Raw genomic sequence first — 21468 nt, 5'->3', positions numbered from 1 at the left:
AGCACAATGCCTCATATGAGTGCTTCTTTCTCTAGGCTGATCTCACTGTAAAAACTTCTGAATTTTCTGCTTTCCCATTAAACACTCCACCTTTTGCCAAAAGCAAAATGTTTCTCCTCTCTCTTACCCCTAAGCAAAACTAGAAAAAACAGTTACTTTTTTTTTCATAATAATGATTTTGATATAGAATCACATTTACTTCTGATTATTTTGTATAATACCACTTTTCTTATCTAAGTAAAAATTTCACTTTCTATAGCAAATAGAACCAATTATTTCTCCATAGCATCCATTTAGTGCAGGGTTTGTCCTCCCAATTTGGATCCTTTTCCTCTGTCTCCCTCCCTCTCCAGAAGCAGTAGAAAAGAAGACTGAAGTCTCAGCCTTGGAATACCTCTGGATCTGTAGCTGGAGAGGCAGAAGACAAAGCTGTACAATCACCCACGTACCTGATACAGACAACTTCAAGACCTCACTAACCCATCCTGCCAGAGCAAGCCAGGGGCAAAATACTCTCAGCCATCCTAACACCGTCTTAAAACACCGCCTAAGGCAGCTTCAGCTGCAGATTATTAGCATAAATTAAACAAAGCCTTTGATTCTATGCAGCTGACACTTTCCTGAGGCGCTGGAAGATCCCTTCTCACAAAGTCAAGCCAAAACAGGGAATTCCTGGGCCAACAGACTCCAGCAGAGGGACTGCAGGAACTTTTGTTCAGAGTTATAGAGAAAATAATAGAATAGAGCTACAAGACGGTCAAGAATTAAAGGGGAAATTAAAAGATTGAAGGCCCCTTACATATTTTCACTACTACTTTACATTTACATATAGAAATCATAGTCACATGGACTAAAAATTATTTTAATGTGAGGCATTTAAGTCACTAATAAGGAAGGATGATTTCAGGTGCGTAAAACAATCTGTCAGCGAAACTCAGGTGAAAATATTTGCTTTCAGGAAGAATGTGGAGGTCTTATCTGCAGATACTTGCAGAATGACTCTTGCTCAAAGTTCTGTGCACAGAGGTAGCCACGTCTAGAAGTTTCCACAGCCACTCTTGCTCTTACCAGGTCACAGAACACTGAGCTGAAAACCAAAACTCTCCCTCACCATGTCTGTACCCAGCAAGACTGAACCAATCCTGCAGGTACTCAGCTTTCCCTGCAGAGTCTGTGCCACCACAGCAAAACCCTTTCCTTTCGATCACGCTGTTCATTCTCATTACAGCTGCCAATCCAAAATCCAGCTGCCCTTTTCAGGCATTAGCTGGGCTTCTTTCTATTCAATAAAACATACAAACAAGCCCCACCAAGTTCTTTTTGCCTTTAAGTCCTGTTGCAGGCATTTTAAAAAAAATACTCAAAGTTGTAAGTTACTACACATCTTATTGAAGAGCCTTCAATCAGAAAAGTTATGGAATAGTGAGTTGAAGCACATGACCTTTACACAGTGTTTTCATGTGTAACCAGGTCAACTGAAGGTCTAAATGGTTTTTTTCCTTTTTCCCTTTTACTTCAGCTAGAGTTAACTTTATAAAGGGATTGCCTCTAGCAAGCATGAGAGTAGACAAAAATCTAAAGTGTTTTCATGACAATGTTTTTTCCATTGCAATGTAACTTGACTTTGCGTTTATTTACCTCTACACTTTGAGTAGCATTTCATTTATGCAGTAAGGGATGTACATTTTTAAGAAGCAGCACAAGGTAGGATGAATCTTGGAGTCTTGACTCAGGCTATAGTGCCATAGACTTTAAAGGAGTGGGAGCTTTACAACTTCAATTATTAGCAACAGTGAGACTACTCTATTGACCTAGGACAGGAAAACAGAGAATTTTCCTTATCTCCTGACACACGGCACACAGAGTATTTTTATTCCCCCACTCAGTTTAGAATCCTTTCCAAACAATTTTCAGGATCCAGTCTTCTCCACACCTCCGAGACAGAGAAGGACGGGCATACTTAAAGGCTTTATCTTTGTCCGTTATTACAAATAAAGCGGCAAAAGCCTGGCAGTATTTCCTGTGAGGCCACTTGCTGTGCATGAAATTCAACTGAACACCTTAACCAAAGTCCCCATACTGCGGGCAGATCCCTGCCCGCGCTGCGGGCGCTGCCGGGACAACGTCGGTGCATTCTCGAGAGCATCCCAAGCTCTCTGGGATATGCCCAAACGAGAGGATCCTTAACGGAAACAAACCCATGCACCCTCAGAAGCACTATATACATATATATGCACACACAGACACGTATGTATGCGCGTATGTCTAACTACCGTGAGGCAGACGCGCGAGCCGGGCGGCAGCGCACCCGCTGCTGCCGGGCTGAGGTCACGGCTCCCCCTCAGCGCCCCGCCCGCCGCGCTCCCGGGACACGCCTCCCCGCCGCCCCCGGCCGGAGCGCCGCCGCCGCGGCGGCCAAACCCGGCCTCGCGGTCCCGTCCGTGCCGCCCGAGAGGCGGGTCCCGCCCGCTCACCTCCCGGCGCGGCCGCGTCCATCCCCGCTCCCGGCCGGCCCTCCCTCCTCACGGCACCGGCTCCCGCTCCCCCCCAGCCCCGCTCGAGCCCCCCGCCCCGCCCCGCCCCTCCCGCGGGCGCGCGCACGGCCGGGCCCGCCCCCCTGTCGCGCGGAGGGCGGTGCCCGCGCGCGCCCCCCTCACCTGATCCGGGCGCTGCCCGGCGCGTGCGCCGCCGCGCGCGCCCCCCCGCCCGCCCCTGGCGCGCGCCCGCGGAGCCATCCGGGTCCCGGTGCGGCGGCGGGGCCGGGGCCGCCATGCATCTGCACCAGGTGCTGACCGGCGCCGTGAACCCCGGCGACAACGGGTACTCCGTGGGCAGCGTGCAGGACACCCCCTTCACGGTAACGGGAGCCGCGGCCGCGGGCGGCCCGGGCGCGGCGGCCCTAGGCCCGGGGGGAAGGGGGAGCCTGCCGGGCGCGGGGACCCGGCGGCTCTGGGGGCATCCGGGGATCGCCTGTCACCCCTGGCCGGCGCTCCGTCCTCTGTATCGGCCGGGGAACCCCCGCGTGCGTTTCCTCGGATTTCGCTGGGTGCTTCTGTCTGTCTTTATTTTTAATTTTTTTAAATATATTTGCGTGTGCGTGTTTATATTCCGTCTGCAAAGCGCACACAGTCAGTTGCACTGGGGTTCTGGCGAAGCCTGCCCGCTGTTGATGAGCGTCTGCCTTCCATTACTGAGGCTGATAAAACACAAATTTGTGAATTCCTCCTCTCGAACTAGAGAAGAAACAGAAAGAGATTATGAAGAGATACACTAAGTGAATTTCAAGAGCCCCGTAGTTTATAAAACAATCTGTTTCTCATTCATAGACTATTTTTGTTTATTGTCAATTTCTAATGTCAATTTCACTGTCGTTCTCTTGGGTTATGTATGCTTGGTATGCTTTGATTTTAGTGAGTGATCAGCTTTTGCAGTGTTTTCCTGCTGCCTTCTAATCAGTATCTTATTCTTTGGGGATCAATTGTCTCACTGCATTTTATATTAACAAGATTATATCCCAGGCACAAACCAATTCCAAGCAAAACTATGCAGAGCATCCTTTTTGGTGTGAGATGAATGTCAGCAGACTCGTGAAACGTTTAAGGCTTACAATGGATTATCACAGATGTCTTATTTCAGTAATGAATGCTGGAGAGCCTTAAGAAATAAAAGGTGCCATGTTTGTCTTTATTTTCCTGGTTCTGCTGCTATGCAGCCATACTGCTATTAAAGGGACCTCTGTTACTTTTGATATTTATATAAGAAGTAATTTACTCATATTCACATTCTAATGTGTTTCTTTTTACTATGACAGTTTGAAAAGTCAATCAAATGGTATTATGCAACCCAACTTTATGCTAATTCTTGTCATAGTTTTGATAACATCAGTAATGAATCATAATGTATATTGTGGTTTATACAAGAATTTTCCAAGAGCAGAAGTAGCATCTCGCAAAATGATGCAGGATTGCTTGGTAGGATGTTATTTATGGAACTACATATAACAGACCACACTGTCTTCTTGGGCTGCTGTATCCAATTTTTATAATACAGTAAACAAGGAACTAAAGAGATAAGTATGTTTAAATAAATTTATCTTCTGGACTGCCATAGCTGTAACTTTCTTCTTTGCTTTTTCTTCATTCTCTGTATTCATGGTATTAATTTCCTGCTCTTTTTGCCCTTGATCCTGGAGTAAACTGTAACGGTTAAAAACTGCCTGCAAACAGTTTGAGGTCTTATATCCAGATTCTTAGGAAATTAGTTACCCGTGTGACTTAGTAGAATTGTAATCTACCACTGACTGCAGGTGGTTCACAAAGTGCCTAACCTCAAATTCTGTCTGTCAACATCACCTGTAAGGATGTAGCTTTGTGTCCCCAAACCGCTGAGCTGTTTGGAGCCCTAACTTCAGCTCAGGTCCTGAGGCAGGTTTGCAGTTCAGGTGACAGAGCCTGACTCTGCAGAGCTGCTCTGATGCCCCAGCCCCTGGCAGCCCCTGGCATGCAGCACCAGCAGAGCAGGGAGAGGGCAAGAGAGCAATGGATTTGTGCACAGCACGCTGTGACTCCACGGGTGTCTGTGGGAACCCATGGGTGTCTGAGGGAGCCCATGGGGCTGTGGCACAGCAGCTGCTGTTTGTGTGCACATGTGCCCACTCACGTTTTGGTTGATGTTTGGGCGTTGAAAATCCGTGAGAATGGTTCAAAATTGCTACAACTGATTCATCACAGGCACTTGAAAATACAGCTTTTTTGTGTGCAGAAATGAATCACTCCTGTTAAAAATACTCCATTTAACAGCAGAATAATGGCTTGGGTACATATATATATATATATGTACCCACTAGTTAATAGTTTGGAACTATTTCCCTTTTTTTTTGAGGAGGAGTAGGAGAAGAAACTTCCTCTTAAGATGAATGTTCTTTAGATGCCTAAGTCCAGAAATTTTAGGATTCCAAGAGAAGAAACACATTTTCTTCTAATCTGTTTAGGGACATTGCAATTCTCAGGTTCTTCATTCTTCCTTTCTTCTGTGGTTTGTCCTTGGCTTGTTTACATGACTCCTTGCTGGGGATAAAGGTAAGCTTTTAATTTCCAAGTCAGTGTAGCTGGAGGTAGGATGATAACACAATCTGTCTCAACTTTTTTAAAGCTTTGGTAAAAGCCATCTAGTTATTCTAAGAATAAGACAAGGAAAAGAATTCTTCCACTATTTTTTTCTTTGCCTGGTAAAACCAGTATTAGCAACTCCACAAAACTATAGAGATCCAAAGAAATAGAGACAGGTGTCTGTAGGCTGACTGCAAAGGTTTTGTCAACGTTTATTCTGAAATGTGCAGGGTCCTTTGCTCCCTCAGTTCCCACATCTGCCTGCAGCAATCTTGACATATGTCCAGCCTTTCCCAAGGAAGGGGTGAGGCACAGAGATGTGTGGTATGCCTGGTGGATGCTGTGGCTGTGGGCAGTCTGGTACAGCGGGTGATACACAGGAAAAGCTGTTGGAAGAGCGATTAGAAGCAAAATAGCTCCATAATGCTGCCTTGTACCAGACAGTCCGCTCAGCCTCCTTCGTCTGAGCCCTGGAAAAGACAGGGGGTTGAAGTACTAAATGACAGAAGTTCTGGGAATAATTCTGTGCACTTTTCAGCTTGCTGTTAGTTCGTGTTCTCATTTTAGCAAATATTGCTAATTGTGTTCCACAAGTGAGTTTACAGAAGGTTGAGGGTTGAGCTTTAAGCAGAGGGACCTTACAGCACACACCCTGCCTTGACAGAAGAGATATCTGAACCTCACAGTCTAACTGGCAGCTAATAAGCTTTTAAAGGTAACAAAATGCATTTTTCAAACCACAGCTGATTTTGCTCAGCTTTTGTTCTGGTTAAGCAGCTACAACAGAATATAACTGTTTCTAAGGTTAGTCTGGGTTTAAAAATAAATAGATAAAAATAGCTATGTCGTTTACCTAGAGGCTGGATTCTGTAAGTATAAAAATTTCAAGTGTCAGACAAACAGGAAATAATATTTACTTCTGCACTAATTGCACAAAATACAAAACTATAAACATTCTTAATGAAAAATCAGGAGGTCAAATTTTAGGAGTATCTAAGAGCTTCAATGATAAAAGTGAGAAAAAATTAATGTATTATATTTTTATTTTTGAAAAGGACAAGCTTATTAACGTTTCATGCCAGTACTGGCACTTGGCCTGGAGCTGCGTGTGGTGAATTTCAGAAGCTGTTGCAGATGAGTCTCTCACACTCCTGTAAATTTTTTACCTCATTGAAACCAGCAAAAATCTTCATTCACACAGATGTCCACAAGATACAGCAACTGAGAATAAGGTTTCTCTCTGCTGCATGGGATTCTCCTACTTTTTCACTACTTCATCCTTCTTAAAACACTTATTTGCAAATCCCTCTCAGTTTATATTATTATTTACACATAAGTTCTGCACCTTTTGTATATAAACTGGAATAGAGATGTTTACTATCTGAATCCTTACTGAGTTCTTTTATCACTATATATTTAAGCATATAGTGTTTAGTTGTGAATTTTTCTGCAATGTCAGTTTAGGAAAGCCTGTTTTACAGGCCATGGGCTAGCAGTAGGTTCGGAGTTGTCTCTCAGTTATTTTGCTAGTTTGCATTAAGTGTGTGTAATTCTAGTAGTACTTGGAAGGAGGAGGGGGAGGAAGTGTAACTGTTGTGTCCATTGATTAAAGTTTGGAAACGGTTCAGAATTCAGGTGTCTTCGTCACTAAGTGGAAGGTGGAGGAATTTCTGCATCTTATGTTTACTATCCATAGCGAGAAACTTAAAGATGGGTGTTGTTTTACTAGAGGAGTCCTTTAAGCCCAATACAGACTTTCAGGTTTCAATAGATGTTTTTAATTTATGTAATTTTAGATGTTTATGAATTTATTTTTTTTTATACCATTCTGGGCTGATTCTGTTTCTTCCACATCATTTACCATCTTGAAATGTCTCTGCATCCCTGATAATACACACAGGAGCTTGAGGACTTGTGTTTAATTACACTTATGCCAAATTTGTAAAGAGTTGCAGGTTACAGAAAGAGAATTTGGTTGTTTGGGCTTTTTTGGGTTTTTTGGTTTTGGGTTTTTTTTTTTTTAATACAGAGAAAAATATTTGTATAAAGAAAAAACAAGATGAGAATCTGAAGGAATAATTGTTTCCTTGTCTCTTAGTTCCAGAAGCAAACTGGAAAAGATGAGCAGCTGAAAAAGACAGAAACGTGCTGCTTTCATATTATCTGAAAACTGAGAATATAGCATAAACTCTTACACTAGGACACAGTGTCCTACTTCTGTGTGCTGCTCCTGCATTCAATTAAAGCTTTGTAATTGTTCATTTCAGTGGTCCCAGATCTTGACAGATAGAGCAGACATTGGCAAACTACAGCTTATTAGTTGCTTATGGATCCTGCAAGTCATCCTTGCATTCTGGCGGTTTCACAACTCCATTTAATTTTCTCCTTGAAGTTATCAGTGACATTAGAAATGGAGGTTGGCAGATACTCCATGTGGGTGGTTCTTACTGCGCTTGTTTTGTTCAGTCACTGCTCATAATTCTGTTTATTTAAGAGCTCTGTGCTGCTCTCATCCATTACAATATCTCAGTGCCTTATTTCTCATCTTTCCCATCTGTATGGCTTACCAATTTTCCATTCCTTTTATCAGGCCAGGCAGATGGTCAGTCTGCTACCACCAATATTATGGCCACTGTTTCTCTGGCAGGAGAGACCTGTGGTGGCACAAATGACGTCAGGAAGATGTTGTCAGCTGAATCCTTAAGAAGGAACTACTGGTGTTAAATATTATGACACTTCCCTGTTCTTTGTCACTGTGGGGTGTTTCTGCTGCATTACCAGCTTAAGGACAAAAGAGAAAAGGATTTAACAAAGAAGTGTTCTCTTTGAGTATAAACATGTTAATGTCATGAAGACATCAGAAAAGCTGCATAAAAGCAATCAAATTAAGAATTGTATTTAGGCATATAACATGAAATATCTTTCAGTCCATAAAATTATATGGACCTTTTTCAAAGGTGTGTTCCAATGACTTTTCTTCCTAAAATAATTGTAAGGTTTAATGTACTTTCAAGAAATAAGGCACATTCTCCGAATGAATACCTACACTCAGAAAATGACCCCAGGACCAAGAGACAGCAGGACTTGCTCTAATGACCTGGAGCTGAGGGCTGGCATTCCTGCTGCTGGGAATGGGTTCTGCCTGCCCCCCTAACCGAGGGATCCCCTCTCTTGGCACAGGACACTCGCTTGCTGAGTCACTTGTTGGTGCAGCAGTAAACACAGGCAAAGACTAGGATGGCTACAAGCGACAGTAATAAGATTTCACGAAGACATCTCTGTACCTTGATGAATTTTTCAAGAAAAAAAAATCTACTGTAAACCACACTTTTAAATCAGAACCACCTTTCTACTTGACATTGTAAAAATAAGCTAAATAGTATAATTAGCTGGAAATTTAATGCTTTGTTGGTGGAATAAGTGTGGGTAGGGGACAGAAGAGATGAAAAACTAAAATGTTTAAAGAGAAGGAGACTAAATCCTTTTGCTTTACAGAATAAACAGACATAGCTAAGTATAAAATGCTTTCTGTTTCATGCATTATGAGCTGTACACACACATACAAATGGGCATGTTTAAGAAGCATAAGGAGATGAAGGTGATAGTCTTTTCCTTTTATAATTTCTTAGACACATATACATGTCTCTTGCTGATAAACTTGCAACTAGTGATAAGTCACATATAATGTTTGAAATTTGCAACTCAGTTATGAGTACTGATAGTGAGTAGGGGAGTTGAAGGATTTAAGTCCTTATTTTAAGTGGATCAGCACCTCTTTTTATTCTGATAATTTAAATCACATCTTTTAGTAGGTCTGTATTAGTAGTTATAGGAAGACCGTTGTCTTTTCTGTTTTAATGCTCACCCTTTGAAGAATCATTTTCTTGTGAATATTAGAATTCTGAATAAATTATTGGAACAAGAGGATGTGCTTTTATTTTCCTGTCTACTTCTGGGCATTCAGATCATGGTCACATTCTTCTTCCTCCCTACTAAGGAGCCTATACTGTTTTGTCCAGCATTCAATACCACTGGTGAAGCTTGTTTTGTAAAGAATCCCACTATAAAAATAGGAAAGCAACAAAACAAAAGGACTTTCTATTCAATGCCAGAACTTATTTCAGAATCTCATTTTTCATTCTCTTACATTCTGGAAATAATCCTATTCAATTTTAATAATAACTTACTCCCTTCCAGACTGGGTCTAATAATCACATAGCCTAGTCATCAAGGAGCTGGGATATTCTGTTACACAGATAATCTCCCTCCAACAACCTTCCAGCAATCTTGCTTACCTTGTGAATCACTCCAGTATCAGTTCCTCAGAGCTTCCCAGAACAGCAGTGTGGGTTATTATGTCTCAGACAACACTGTGTCACTCTATTTTTGTGAGATGACCTTGGAAATCTTTTAGACAATCTGTCTTATCTGCAATTTTCATTTTTGTGTGTGCAGTTGTATGGCGTGTTAATTTCTGGGGACTGAGTTTCTGCTTTACTGCTTGCATTGCTCTTCCTTTCTGTTCCATGCAGTGACGTACTTTCACTAAACTAAGCTCTTTTTTAAATTTTTTTTTTCTTTTCTTTTTTTCCCCCAACCCTTCTCACTTGTTGCTCCTTCCCAGGAGAATTAGAAGTAGACATAGAAAGTCATGAGACCTAAACTGTCTGTTCTGATTCCAGTGGTTGTCTTGCACCATTATCTTAGTGCGACCACCAAGAGGCACTGGTTGTGTAAATCAATACAAATAAAACTCTCATATATTTACAGTAAAGTAGCCTTTCCACTGATTGATCTCAAAGGAGAGGGCAAGATCTGACTCAGTATTTTGGAAATTATTGTGAAAAATTCGGTGGACAAGTTAAAGATGAGTAATTTTGTACCATCTGAAATTCACTGTGGAGGACTTGCACCCTCTGCCTAACTCAGCTGTTAGAGAATTTCTGCCTACTGTATTGGAATCAGTGGAAAACTGACTTTAAGGAAAGAGACTTCGAGCTCTAAATGGTTGCTGTAAAAGGCTTAGTGGAGGTTGACCCTAGGGAGAGATTTCTGTGCCTGAATGTGGGAGCTCAGTGGGACAGATAATCTGGAGTAATTAAACTTTTTAGAACAGGTGAAAGGTTGGCAGAGAGGTATATATTTATCCTGCCAATAAAAAGTGCTGCGGGCTATCACTGTTCTATAGCTACTATGTAAACAAATTCTTTAGAATACAAAGTGTATTGCACAACAGTATATCCAAAAGAAATCCTTGTTGTTTTACAGTCTTATAGTAATGTGCACTTCTTATAACTCAGAAACGCCCAGAAATTACATTCTTATAGAAAAGAATCCCTTAACAATCTTGATATAAAAAAATAATTTAAAAGGCAGACAGGGGGGTACAACACACACCTGTTGAAGAAACATACATGCAGATTCATTAAGAAATGCTCCTGGCTTGACTGCCTTGCTCTAAGAGGCAACAGGAATTGGAGGGTAGGAAAAAATTGACTAATCCTGAAAACAAACAAACAAAAAAGTAAGCAGAGAGCACAAGTTCTCCGCTTAAGTTTGGGGGTTTGGTTGTTTTTTTACTGTTTCCGTTGTTTCAATAACTCTTCCCGTATTGTCTCCTTTGCTACTTTGTTTCTACATGTTGCTCATTGAATTAGTGAGAAACAAATCTGCTACATTGTAATTACCTGTTTAACTGGGATATTCACAGCTTCCAAAAAAATCAGTCCAGTAACAAGTGTTCAATTAGCTTTTAAAATAAACATTTAATTTTATTTCTTTTAAAAATTATTTCAGGCATATGGCTCTGGTTGTGACATTGTTATTCTGGCAAATGACTTTGAATGTGTGCAGATTATTCCCGGTGCTAAACATGGAAACATCCAGGTCAGTTGCGTGGAGTGCTCCCAGCGGCAAGGCAGGGTAAGGACTTAAGCAAATCTGTTTGGAATTTTTAAAATTTGTGAACTCTAAATTGAATAATTAAATGGCAACATAATACATTAAGGGAGTGAAATAATTAATTTCACAACAAAGATCAGAGTTTACTGAACTGGGGCTTTCTGAGTAACCCCTTTGTTAGTCTTATTCTTTCAATTTATTAGTAATTTGGGAAAAGGATAGGGGAAGCCGGAGACGCCTTGTGTTGCATTGTGCTCTGGGACACTGTGACACCTTGTAACAAAGGGGGTTTTTTCCCTTTCCCAGTTCTGCAGTAAGAGGTATCACAAAATGTGAACAGATGCATTAGTTACAGTACAGTGTCAGAACTGGAATGGTACTGAAATAAGGGTTACTGTGTCCCTTTTGTGTGCTTCCATCTAAAGTGGATAAATCGTTTATCTATAGATATGTATACACATACATGCATGTGTCTGTGTGTCCTGCAAAGTAATGAATTTGAAATACTTACCTTTTAGAAAGGTTTCAGCACGTTTAGTATGTTTAGAAGTCCTACACTATGAGCTGTCATAACCCCACGGCCCCTTGATTTGCTATGTGGTTTCATTTTTATTCCCTAAACAATGCTTGAGAGACAGGTTAGAAAGAGGAGAGGAAACAAAAAAAAATCTAGACGTTCCAGTAGTGCACTGAGAAAATATTGTTTATCAGTTGCCACTGCTAACTGGAATTAGCTGGGTAAAAAATTGGTGCCAGTATTGAGGAAGCCCTAGTTAGGATTTGGGCAGATTTAGCTGGCAGAGCCCTTGAACTTTAGCAGTGCAGTAACAGTGGGAGAGAGATTCCAACTTCAGAGATGGTCCCTACAAGACCACCACAAACCCCTGGGTGGTTCTGCATTCTGGACTCTGAACTCACAGTCTGTTCTTTACTTTGGACTCTGTTGTTGCAACCTTCTCTCCCCTCCCCCTAAGGAAGAAATAATATTTCATAATAAATGTCGTGAAACTTTTGCATCATTTCTGTTTTGAGGAAAACAGATCCTCGATGGGAAGGACTAAAACAGTTGTTCTTTTAAAAATCTTTTAAAGAATAAAAAGGGATTTTAAAGACGGTTAAAAGTACTTAAAGGATATGAGTATTAGGAACAGACCCAGATAAATACCTAAGAAATACTATTTTGTATTTAGAGATTTCTGTGAAATAAGTGGGTAAAAGAAACTGAGGGGTTCAGAGGCATATGTACTTCAGTTTTTCTATTTACCATTTATGTCCTCTCAAAATGTATTTGAATGTTAAAAGTAGAATTGCATTTCTTTCTGCTTCTTAGTGATTGAGTGATACAAAATGGAATCTAGGGACACAGACACTAATAATTAATGCATTAGTTAGCTGTGAAGTACACTGACCATGAGCAGAAGCAGTGAAGGCATCAGCTTTCTCTTATGCATTAAGAGTAGTCGCCCTGGAATAATATACCACATCTGACTATGTTTGTGCCACTGAACGAGATGTCTGCCCTGTTTAGAGTTAAAGTCTGAAAGGTGGGCTTCTTCAGGAGTGTGTTTTTCTCAATTGCCTTAAGAAAATATACCCATAACACAGTAAATTACATTTGTATTAATTTCACTTTTCAAGTACCCTGGCACATAGAAGAGGTACTGGAAATTCTTTAGGTATTTTGGAATACTAAGGGGCACTTACTCCACTTGCCTCTTAACTTTACATTTTGAGTCTACAGCTTTTATTTTTTCTTTTCTTTCCCCAGATTGCAGCGTCATATGGAAATGCTGTTTGCATTTTTGAACCGCTTGGTATAAATTCCCATAAAAGAAATTGCGTAAGTATGTATTTCATCATTTTAATTCTATTTAGGCTCTTAGAAGAGGCAGAAGTCTGTCTGCCAGTTATTTTTATTATATTGTGTCAGCACATAACAGAATAATGGACAGTTTCCACCATTCATAATGAAACTGGGTGGGTAGACTCTTCCACTGAATGGATTGAACTGTGGACTACTCTTCTCCTGAGTTCCCAACATCTTGTTCTTGAGTCTCATACTAGAATGACACGGTGACAAGCTGGTATTTCTTATTTGAAGAGGTTGTCAGAGGGGCAGTACTGAAATACAACACAGACTTGTTTAGTGCACCCAGACTTGTTTTAACAGCACAGCCATGGCTGGCGCTCGAGCACTGAGGATGTTCTCCAGCAGGTTTCACAAAATCTTTGTGGCATCTATACTGTCGTCCCTTATGTTCCTGTAAATCTATGGTCACAGTAATTCAAAATAATCTGCAGATCTGTTTGTATGTGGGACAGGTCCAGATCTGGTTTGCAGAGCACCTTTGGATGCATTTCCATTTTACAAAACAATTTAAAGCATATAAAAATTACATTTAGCAATCTACCAGTGAATAATTTTACAACAGGCTTAATAGCAATTTCATATAGAAAGAAATATCAGTATCTTTATTTTTTGCTGTTGATGTGAGAATTAATCCTTGACTATTTTTATACTACAGCAGCTGAAGTGTCAGTGGCTAAAAACTGGGCAATTCTTCCTCAGTTCTATGACTTACAACTTGGCCTGGGATCCTCAAGGTAATGCATCATTTGTGAAGTATCTGGCCAACATTTGTAGTTAGAAAGACTTGAACACAAAATATTTTTAATGTAATAAAATGAGAGCTTGAATATGCAGATTTTAAATTACCTCTTCTCAGGCAGTGTTGCATAAAATGTGAGGCTACAGTTAACATTTGCTAAGATGCTGTGCCAAGTGTTTCAGTCTCTTATGTAAGATCTTAATTTGGGAATCACAGTGTTAGGTTGTTAACTGACTTAAATTATCACTAATAATTATTTTAATAGAATTTTTGCACAATTAAAGTCAACAATGTACCTAGACATGGATCTTTATAAGGTATCTAGATGTGTATTTATTTGAGATCTGAATAGCTATTAAGCATCTGCAACATTTATTAGTAAATATAATTCTATTATTCAAAAAACCCCTTGGTGTTCTTACTTAAAAGATACTACGAATTCAAAATGTTTTGATAAAACCAGCTGGGTGAGATGATGGAATACCTTATCATATTTAAAATGGACTAAAGTTTAGCTTTCAACCTGTTCTGGGTAATTCACAACAAAATATGATGGGAGGCTTAATCTTTCAACATACCTTCATCATCGTGGTTCCACAGCTTTGGTATCACTCCCTTTCAGGTAACAGGTTATTGACAGCAACAGACTTTTTGCAATTGTGGGCCCCTCCATCTGATGACATTCTAGAGGAAGATGAAGATGATGCCAACAATCAGATCAAGGATGATAAAGTTCTCCCAGTCCTAAATGACTGGAAATGTGTCTGGCAGTGCAAGTGAGATAATTTTTGTTTTAAGACAAATTGCAATGCTACTTCACCTATATTTTAATATGTGTTTTAAAAGACCCAAAAATTCAAACAATATAAGTTATTTCAAGTAAAAAATCTTCACTCCTGTTGGATCTAACTAGGCTTGCTGTACTTAAACCAATTTTTTGAGCTGTCTTTTCAATAAAGCATGAAAATACTGTTATACTCCTGCTATTCAAAAAGTATGCTTAAAGAAACAACTATTAAATACCTTATCTAATTTTTTACTTTAATTAATATTAAATTTAAATAATGAACATTAACACTGAATCAACTGAATACCGATGGAATAGTATTTTAGAATAAACAGACCTTACTTAACTTGCCTTTGTGTTCTGTAGGACTGCAACATCAGTACATTTGATGTCATGGTCTCCTGATGGTGAATATTTTGCAACAGCTGGGAAGGTAAGGGCAAAAAAGAATAATTGAGTTTTTGCAATATTTTTCATTTGTTTGACAAAAGTAAGTAATGTGAATAGTGCTGGACCATACATTCTATTGTAGTCTTTTAAGGTAAATTATTATTTCGTGTAATGCTGTATTTTTGTGTAATACCGTGGATTTCAGCAACAAGAAATTGGATTTATCTGTATACTCTTACTGAATACATGAATGACTGTAAAACAGGCTTGTATATTTGTATGTGTTATATATATATATATTTGTTTTTTGAATGAAGTATATTTAGGTGAATTTTCAGATATACATAAACAATTTTTCCTTCTTCTGTTGAAAGTAATGAGATCTTTATGATACAACAAATACACATTTAAACTGGTATAATATGTACATGTCTGGATAAATTAGAGGTTTTTATTTAGTGAATTTCAGGTTCAGTTATCAATTTTATTTCAGTTTGCAACACTTTTTGTCAAATCACTATTCAAGCTAAGTTTTCAATTAATAAATCTCTTTAATGTCACACTCTCATTTGAATGATTCTTTTTGGTTTACAAGTCTCAATAGGTAAGCATTGTTGGCTTGCACTTACTGTTAGTTAAACAGTGAGATGAATTTTAGTTTTGAGCCAAGTTTTCATGACCAATACCAGAACAGCAGTTTTCTTATTACTTCATTTTTTTTGTTAAATTTTTAATTACAGCTACCTAACCCCCTGGGTTTTTATTGTTTTACCTAGGATGACTGCCTCTTAAAGGTTTGGTATCCTATGACTGGTTGGAAGTCATCCCTCCTGCCCCAAGAGAATGAAGAAAAGAAAAAATGCTCAGAAGATGTGCAGTTTTCCTTTGTTTATTTGGCACATCCCCGAGCAGTGACAGGGTTTTCCTGGCGGAACATCAGCAAATACATGCCCAGGTTTGAAAGCTGCCTTTTTTCAAAAAGCAAGCAAGCCTTTGATCATGTGTTTTTTTAACATTCTGCTTAATGTTTTGCCATCAAGAGCATGAGATTTCTCTTCTTATACTTTCAAGTAACACAGCATACCAACATCTTCCCATAAACTTCTGTATCACCAAGTTTAATAACGATAGTCATGTTAACCTTCAGTGAGGGGAGAAGCAGAAATTTTGATAAAACAGTAACTACTAAATTCTTTTGCACTCTCCTGATTTCTGCTGTGTCTCTGTAGCTGATCAAGTTACCCAGGCAGTAATTTTGCTGTCTCTGTCATCAGGGGGTTGGTCTGTAATGTGTTACTCACGTCCTGCCTGGATGGCATCTGTCGACTGTGGGCAGAGACGCTGTTACCTGAAGATACTCTCCTGGGGGAGCAGATCTGTGAAACCACCACTTCCAGCATCAGCAGCACCATCTCTCAGTCTGGAAAGCAAAAGGACACTATACAACATGCACTGGAGGTACATGTAAATACTGAGCAAGTCTGTTAAGTTTACAGTAAGAGAAAACCTATCCGTAGAAGCAGCTGCTCCTGGTCAACCTTAACAAGCACCTTTTTCCCATGAGAAAGTGCATGCCAAAGATCATCTGCAGCCAAAAATACCTATGTGAGAATGTTTCAATTCAGCTGTGTGGGATGCGTGAGAGATAAAAGAGCAGGGAACATCTGTTCTGCTGTTTAGTTGTGCGATTGGTCAGTCTCCTAATTACTGTCTGCATAGTTGATCCTTCCTGTACACAGAAGAAACATATAAATACTCAAGAGTGATTAATAAAGATAATCTGCTAGATGACAAAGTGGTGGTGCATTATCCTCAAGCTCTACACTATCAATATAAAACCAAGGAAAGATACGAAGACAAAAACACCCCACCACTCACTTGTAAACTATTACAATCAGACCAAGTTTTTACTTCTTAAATGCCATGGCCATCAATAAATAGGGAGCTTGAGACCAATTACACTTAGGGCTGTCAAATCAGTTGTGCGCCTTACATGCTCTCAGAAATTTTCAGTCATACAAAAATAATTTGTTATAAAATTATATTGCAAAAGTTGCTGCTTTTAGAATGTTTTAATCTCATTCGTTAATGTTGTGCAAAATGCTGTGTATTTTTGTGGTATTGTTGAGTAGATAGTAAAGGAACTTTTAGAAGGCTATTAGAAGAGCTTAATTTTGGGTAGATCTGATGTACCTAAGTGCTACTTGTCTATCTTGAAACCTATTTAAAATAATTGTTTTGAAATTAGTCTTCATTTCTTTGGTAGAAAGAAGCTGTAGGCATTATATAAGTGTAACTTTTTACCTTACAGTGTTTTTGGTATTTATTACTTTATTTTTTATAACTGCAACAGACAATTCATCATTTGAAAAATATGAGAAAAGGACAAAGGAGGTCTTCAGTTCTTGTTACCCACACGGATGTACTGCCAGATCAGCAGGGCACTCATGAAGTTCAGCGTCACATTTCCCATCAAGCAAATGCACTTGGTCACTTCCACATAGCAGCAAGCATCAACCCTAATACAGGTGAAATACAACCATTTATTAGACTGCAATAATGTATTTGCATGACATGAAAAAAAATAAAGGGAGTTGAGATGTACATTCTTTGCTTTGCCTAATCAAATAGAGGGAACTTGGAGGAAGTCTGTTACTTGGCATAGAGTTTTTTAATACATAGTTTTTTATTTGTTTAAAAATGTCCACAGATATTCCTTCGGTGTTGGCTGGAACCGCTTTTAATATAGATGAAGGAAGTGGAGGCTTTGTTGTCCACTGGCTGAATAATAAAGAATTTCATTTTACATCCTCTATTGAAGTATTCATGCAGCATCTAAGACAAATTTCGGAACAACAACTAGAACAAGATTTTGATATTGAAGCTGAAGAGGAGGAAGAAACAGAAGAAAAAGAGAAAGGCTTACGTATGAAGTTAGATCATGGTTAGTAATCTGGTTAGTTCTGATCAGCTAGTACTACTAGCAGATTAAAAAAATACTGTGTTTTGAATGAAAACTGATAGGGAAATCTTTACCTAAAATGGCACATTTCTGTTGCAGATTTGTCTATAGACAGAGAATCAGAGACAGGGACTGGTACAGGCTCTTCAGAACATGAAGATGGAGAAAGAGAGGGAAGCCCCAAAACATCTTTGCTAGCGGGCCCACGCCTGCCTCTTCCGACTGTTTTGTTGGACCGGAAAATCGACTTGCTCCTAACAGAGTGGAACAGGAATCCAGATATGCTTTTTACTATCCATCCTGTTGATGGTACCTTTCTGGTGTGGCACGTGAAGTATTTAGATGAATACACTCCAGGCATCTTTCGACAAGTTCAGGTATGGTATATTTGGAATGGTTTTGTTATTTTTATGTTAATAAACTTTGTTCTTTGCTTTAGAGCTGAGCATCAGTAGGAATTTCATTTTAAGTACTTCCTGTAAAACAGCTAGCATTTATTCAGGCTGAAGCTGAGTTAATATATTCTAATTTTTTTCTTTTTTTTTTTTAGGTTTCATTTTCTTCTAGGATTCCTGTTGCATTTCCATCTGGAGATGCTAGCTCCCTTAGCAAAAATATTATGATGTACGCCTGCCCTGTCTTTGTAAAAGACAGCAGCAGGGCTGCCCAGCAGAAAACAATGGACTTTTCAGATAATACTCTATCAAATAAACGACCAAGGTTTGCCCAGGACAGTGCAAATGTGAATATAATTTCTCCTGTGGTAATGATGATTTCCAAGCATATAGATGGCTCTCTAAACCAGTGGGCAGTTACTTTTGCTGATAAATCAGCTTTCACTACTGTGCTAACTGTATCCCATAAGTTTAGGTACTGTGGGCACCGCTTTCACCTCAATGATCTGGCCTGCCATTCTGTTTTACCATTGCTGCTGACGTCTTCTCACCACAACGCTCTGTTAACTCCCGAGTCAGACGCTTCCTGGGACTCCGACAGGATAAACAGGATGATGGATCCTATCAAACATAAGAGAGGTTCTTCTAAGCAGCAACTTAAAAATGCAGCAACCCGTACATTCCATGACCCAAATGCAATCTATAGTGAGCTGATTCTGTGGCGAGTAGACCCCATAGGACCTTTATCCTACACTGGAGGAGTGTCTGAGTTGGCTCGAATTAACTCTCTTCACACCTCTGCTTTCTCTAATGTAGCCTGGCTTCCAACACTAATTCCCAGCTACTGCCTTGGTGAGTATACCTGGTGTGCTTCCATACAGAGATAACACTGTGAGTTGTAGAATTAATTTGTCAAAATGGATTACTGTTTTATTTGGAACATATTTACATTAACTTTTCAAAAATTTCCTTTTACTAAGCAAATTAAGCATTTTTACTTCATTTGTGGCTTAGCTACTGCAAAACACTTGCTGTGGTCTGAGTGTATCTGCAGTCCCTGTTGATCAGACACTCAGGAACTCCTTTGTGTGAGTAAGCACTCCTTGCTCCCACAGAGAACAAGATGGGTTGAACAGAACTGGTATTTGGACCACCTGAACATCAGAATTATTGGGGAAGATTTCCAGCCAAAATCAAAATTATCAAATTCCTTTAACATGCTGCCTAAAAACTACTTAGGAGGTACTGGAACAATACTGAAATTCTTCAGATCACCAGAAGATTACAAAAGCCTGGTTGGACCCCAGGATATTTATAAATAAATAGACATTAACTTTACAGAACTGCAGACAACACTTTTTCAGAGGTCAGACTGTACAACATCTGATGTGTGATGCACTTGGCCAATTTTTCAGATTTTGTTTTTAATTTTAGGGCTGTCCATTGCAATTAAGAAAGCTACTTATACAAATATTACTCTATCCAGCCACAGATACTTATTTTCTAATTATCACAAAGATGCTTTTATTGTAGTAGTTGTCATCTTTGTGTGCAGTACTAAAAGCCATTTGTGCTGTGGGTGTAACATTAAATTTTATACTAATGCCAGGTTATAAATACATAATATATTTGATTTAAAATAAAACAGAATAATTTTCTCTGCTTACATAGTAACATTCTGAGCTGTCTGTATCCCACAAAGTGTTCTAAATACAAATAATGAGCTGCATTCTTGTAGTTTAGAGGAAAGCATACATCAGAAAAGAGCATCTCGTGTTTAGCCTGTTGTATGTACCGTTGAGAAGCAAAAAAAAGACACTCTTACGAATTTTCATATTCAGAATCGTGGACAGATCTATTTCTCCCTCCACTTTTATATCTGCACTTACAACTGCAGGGCAGAAGGGAATATTCATAGAGGTTCATTATATGCAAAGAGCCTAAAGTCAGTAAACAAGGAAGAAATTGCTGAATAATTTCCCCTTAGACTCCTACCCTGAATCATCTGTGACAACCTTGGGAATCTGGAGATGGCTCTTCCAAGCAATGCCCTGGAGGTGACAGTGAATCAAACATCACCAGAGAAAGGAGTGGCAGCGTTCCCTTAGGTGTGCAACAGACTGGGACTTGTGTGAATAGCATTTGTAAACACACATGGGTTCAGCTTAGATTATTGAACCTTTTTCAGGAGTTCCACTAACATTCATGAACAGAAAGGGAATTATTTCAAAGTTCAAATGATGGTGTATTAATGCACACAATTGCTTAGGCTTTTTACTTCAATGCTTTTTGAAAATTCTGCTTGAAGCATGTTCATATACTGAGGATTGTAATAAGACTACCTGATGCCTTTGACTGCCATTGTTTTCTTCATGAATTTTTTGTGCCTTCTATCAGGTACCTATTGCAACTCTGCTAGTGCTTGCTTTGTTGCATCAGATGGAAAAAACCTGAGGCTCTATCAAGCTGTTGTAGATGCACGAAAACTTCTGGATGAATTATCTGACCCTGAATCATCTGTAAGTTTTATGTAGCAATGGTTTGGTTTGAAACTGTTAAAATACAATTAACATAACTCACTTTTTCTCCACCTTCCAGTGGTTTGTCTTCCTTTAGTTCTGTGTGATTTTTTTTGCCATTCCACGTATAGGATCTTACCCATTACATCTTGCATAGTTGCATGTTTTGCAGCTGTCTGTAAGCATTAGCAGAAAAAAATGCAATTATTACTACTAAAAGTGTCTGCATTGAACCAAAATTTCCCATACAAGTTTCCACAACCTGTGGCGGGTGGAAAAAGGAAAAATAGGATTTCTTAGTTTGTCTGTCAGATAAGGGGAGTCAAGAGCAAGAGGGAAGGTGAAAACAGAGGAGCAAGACTGAGGTGTATCCACCTAAGTTACATGAGGAAGGGCAGAGATAGTGGGATAGAAGGGAATCAGCTAAGGGTCATATTAGCTTTCTTTTTTTCCAACAACCAATTTTTTTCATTCTTTTTATCTTCCATTTCTGTGACTTTAGGAAAAGTAAAGCCTGACCTTGTACTGTTATTGTATGAAGGAACACATCTTTTTTTTTTTTCCCATATTTCTGTTAATTTATATACCATCCTGCAAGACAGGGCCTGTCAATATTCAGATCAGTCTGAAGAATCTGTTCTAGGAGCAATGACTGTGAACATTCCAGCAAAAATCAATAGAGCTTTCAGCTTATATATAAGCTGTACTGATGGTGTTTTCTACATCTCGTAACAAAACCCGCAGCTTGAAAAAGAAATGAAATGGCATATTGTTTCTCATTGCACAGATACATTATG

The 21468-nt window shown here is 39.3% G+C and overlaps 1 protein-coding gene and 1 long non-coding RNA gene across 2 annotated transcripts in view; one reads left to right on the top strand and one right to left on the bottom strand.

Annotated features, from left to right (window-relative positions):
• Nucleotides 1–2720: 2720 nt before the first annotated feature.
• The window catches only part of DMXL2 (Dmx like 2), a 46685-nt gene continuing 27937 nt past the window's right edge, over nucleotides 2721–21468 (top strand). Inside the window, 13 exon segments of the mRNA XM_040077016.2 lie at nucleotides 2721–2857; nucleotides 10905–11030; nucleotides 12778–12849; nucleotides 13535–13613; nucleotides 14241–14394; nucleotides 14772–14838; nucleotides 15572–15750; nucleotides 16070–16253; nucleotides 17149–17323; nucleotides 17506–17739; nucleotides 17857–18134; nucleotides 18308–19004; nucleotides 20550–20671. Of these exon segments, the coding sequence (XP_039932950.1) occupies nucleotides 2771–2857; nucleotides 10905–11030; nucleotides 12778–12849; nucleotides 13535–13613; nucleotides 14241–14394; nucleotides 14772–14838; nucleotides 15572–15750; nucleotides 16070–16253; nucleotides 17149–17323; nucleotides 17506–17739; nucleotides 17857–18134; nucleotides 18308–19004; nucleotides 20550–20671 (2454 nt within the window). The 5' untranslated portion in view covers nucleotides 2721–2770.
• On the bottom strand, nucleotides 12931–16221 carry LOC120758593 (uncharacterized). The gene is made up of 4 exons (XR_005702946.1): nucleotides 16097–16221; nucleotides 14743–14830; nucleotides 14197–14302; nucleotides 12931–13130 (listed from the first exon to the last, which is right to left on the bottom strand). It is a non-coding gene; the product is annotated as an uncharacterized LOC120758593 (long non-coding RNA).

This window comes from Hirundo rustica, chromosome 13 (genome assembly GCF_015227805.2).
Source record: "Hirundo rustica isolate bHirRus1 chromosome 13, bHirRus1.pri.v3, whole genome shotgun sequence".
NCBI lineage: Eukaryota > Metazoa > Chordata > Aves > Passeriformes > Hirundinidae > Hirundo > Hirundo rustica.
Note: the sequence above shows the minus strand (reverse complement) of the source record. Positions and strands in the feature narration are given on the sequence as shown.